The sequence below is a fragment of the Temnothorax curvispinosus genome, unplaced genomic scaffold (assembly GCF_003070985.1).
Source record: "Temnothorax curvispinosus isolate PA1 unplaced genomic scaffold, ASM307098v1 QBEX01006337.1, whole genome shotgun sequence".
NCBI classification, from domain to species: domain Eukaryota; kingdom Metazoa; phylum Arthropoda; class Insecta; order Hymenoptera; family Formicidae; genus Temnothorax; species Temnothorax curvispinosus.
The window spans coordinates 1-3,576 of record NW_020216117.1 but is presented as its reverse complement, the minus strand read 5'-3'; the positions used below and the strand labels follow the sequence as shown (position 1 = coordinate 3,576).

The following is a 3,576-nucleotide window of genomic DNA, read 5'->3' as shown; positions in this document are numbered from 1 at the left end:
ATAATAAAGTAACGCGAACCATCGATCATGAACTGTCATGTCCTGATTACGAAGAAGCGGATACAAAAGCAGTATTTCTTGCATGTCAGCTAAAAGAAGATTCTACTGTTACAATCAGAACCTCTGATACAGATATTGTTGTTATCATGTTGGCCAATATGGAACATCTTCAAGCATCACTGAAAATATGGATGGATCTCGGAGTAAGTAATGCACGCCGATATATCGACGTTTCCGCACTCTCTGTTAAGCTAGGCCCAATAGTTTCGCGAGCGCTACCAGCTCTTCATACGCTAACAGGATGTGATTTCAACCCGGCACTTTATAGACGAGGCAAGAAAAAACCTCTAGATATTCTAATAAATTCATAAATTTTTCAAAAAGAATTTGCAGATTTGGGATTTAAAGATTATAATATAGATGAATCTTTTAACATCATACAATCTTTTATCTGCTACTTGTATGGCTTAAAAAAATTAGATGATGTCAACAGAGCTGGAATTGAAATCTTCAATACGACATACAAGGTATCAGATACATCACAGCCCTTCTCGTTGAATGTTCGTAATTACGATGCTTGTTGCTTGCCACCATGTCAATCGGAGTTACTGCAGCAATTATTACGAACAAGATATATTGCATGCTTGTGGAGGAATGCACACAATCCAAACAGCATCGACATGTCACCAACAGATTACGGATGGACAGATGTAAAAGGCAAATTGGAAATGACTTGGTTCGTTGGTAATCAATTACCAGAAGCGTACGACGATGTAGTCATAACACCTAATATTCTAGGAGATACTCCAGATTCAGGTATATTTTTTTTTCAAAACTTTGATAACACGCTTTTCATGAAATAAATAAAATATTAAGTATTATAACGATTTCTTGTTACAGATATGCAAGCTGAAGATAAAATTGACGAACAAATCAAACCAGACTTGCAGTACGACAATAATTCCACGGAAGAAAAAGATGAAGATAAAGATTTAAAAAAATATATTTTTAAAGTTTTTTTTTATTTTACTATTTTTTCTGTACCTATATATTATAATTGAAAAAAATATATTTTTTTATTTGCATTCTATTTTCTATGATTTTACTTGTCACTTAGTAATTTAAAAAAAAATTTTTTTTTTAATTAAATTTTTTTTGTCAGATTAAGAAAATTCCTCCAAATAATCGTCAGATTATGGGTCAGCACGACTAGGACATCAAGCTGAATCACCTGTATAATAATCTGACGCGCTCGAGTATTTTAAAATGGCGATTTTTTTTTGCATTATCAAGAAGCCGCCGCATGAGCTTGCGTCACAGTATATACAGTAGCGCAACTCTCTGTCGGCACTTTTGATGTTAGCGTGGATAAAAATGAACTGCACATGCGCGTGCGAGGTATGTAACCAATCAGAGCACCGATAATCTGTCTCACTTCTTCTCATTGTTATAAGTCTCTCTCTCTTTCTAATTTATCATTGCGTGTCAGACGCGCGCGTTTTGATTGGGATAATGTATGGAGACGCATGTTTGACGTGCGTTATAACGCGCAGAAACGCATGCATAAACAACAAAGGTTACATTTGAGATAGAAATAAAACATAATGTACAACCAGACGCGCGCTATATATTTATTTATTGGCACTATATATTTTTTAATTACATATATATATAGGTTAGGTATGTACAAAATACAGATAAATTTTAATAATTTGTATAGCAATTGTACAAATGTGCCAAATTACTTCTTCGTGTTATACACGAGTTGTATAACACAAATTAATAAATTATTTATGCTATCAATATTTAAACGATCACAAAAGGAAATATCAAGGAAATATTAAAAAAATTATATAATACAACTTGTAACTTAATTTTATCTAAAATATAAGTAGAAAGGGCTGTAAGGGTCACAACGCGGATCACGGTGCGTTCAGATATAAATGTGATTTATTTCTCGATTTACAAAAATCCAAACGTTTTGGCTCCTGTCTGAGCCATCTTCAGTGATATAATATTAACATCAAAAATATATATTTTCCCTTAACATGGTGAGTTTACTGTTTCAATTTGACAGAAACTTAGTGAGACTAAAAGGTCCAAATCAGTTAGCCTGGAGAAAAAATACATCGCAGTCAAACCAAATAATAAGAAAGTAAAACAAAGAAAATGATCTGTGCAGAGCGATCTGTAAGACGAGATCATTCAGAATGTCTTTCGTTGTGCGTCGTGTCGATGGGATCTCGTCTTACAGATCGCTCTGCACAGATCATTTTCTTTGCCTTATTTTCTTATTATTCCGTTTGACTGCGATGTATTTTTTCTCCAGACTAACTGATTTGGACCTTTTAGTCTCACTAAGTTTCTGTCAAATTGAAACAGTAAACTCACCATGTTAAGGGAGAATATATATTTTTGATGTTAATATTATACCACTGAGGATGGCTCAGACAGGAGTCGAAACGTTTGGATTTTTGTAAATCGAGGAATAAATCACATTTATATCTGAACGCACCGTGATCCGCGTTGTGACCTTTACAGCCCTTTCTAATATTTTAGATAAAATTAAGTTACAAGTTGTATTATATAATTTTCTTAATATTTCCTTGATATTTTCTTTTGTGATCGTTTAAATATTGATAGCATAAATAATTTATTGATTTGTGTTATGCAACTCGTGTATAACACGAAGAAGTAATATGGCACATTTGTACAATTGCTATACAAATTATTAAAATTTATCTGTATTTTGTACATACCTAACCTATATACAGGGTGTCCGAAAAATCGCCTACTCCACTTCGGGAGGTGATTCGGGACCCAAACACAAGCAAAAAAGTTCATACAAACATAGGTCCGGAAATGAGCCGTTTCCGAGTTATAGCCACTTTTATGTTCAAAAATCGTAAATTTTTATTTTCAATTTTTTTTTAATTACAATTACCAAATTCTCTCAAGTTTTTGTCTACATTTCGAAAAGACGCTATTCCCGGTACATCTCGATTTGGAAAAGACTGGATGTATAATCTTCTTGCCTCGGCAGCATTACTTTGAGCAAGACCATACATAAGATGCATATCAGCTAATTTATTAAAACTTAAACGATCCATTGATGAATACGGAAAGATTAGATATACAACCTAAAAGTAAGGTGTTGTTAAATAATAATTTGAAACTTATTGAAAAGCCGTGATTTACTTACTAATTTTGAATAGGCGTGAAAACAACTGATTTCAAGTAGCCGTGAAAACAACTGATTTTGAATAGCCGTGAAAACAACTGATTTTGAATAGCCGTAAAAACAACTGATTTCAAGTAGCCGTGAAAACAACTGATTTTTTTTTAAATAATGTAATCGTTACAAATATTGAAAAATTAAAAAAAAATAAAAAAATTAAAATTAAAAAAATTAAAAATATTTAAAAATAAAAATTTTTAATTTAAGAAATAATTAAGAAAGAGGGATGCCAAGCGGATTCTAAATTTCGATTTTAGAACATAAAAGTGGCTATAACTCGGAAACGGCTCATTTCCGGACCTATGTTTGTATGAACTTTTTTGCTTGTTTTTGGGTCC

The 3,576-nt window shown here is 32.5% G+C and overlaps 1 protein-coding gene across 1 annotated transcript; it reads left to right on the top strand.

The window, feature by feature from the left end:
- Positions 1-24: 24 nt before the first annotated feature.
- LOC112455792 lies at positions 25-949 on the top strand (the record flags this gene model as incomplete). The annotated part of the gene is made up of 3 exons (XM_025017975.1): positions 25-333; positions 394-816; positions 901-949. Coding segments are annotated over exons 1-3 (659 nt in total), but the record flags the coding sequence as incomplete, so codon positions are not given.
- Between the last annotated feature and the right edge of the window lie 2,627 nt (positions 950-3,576).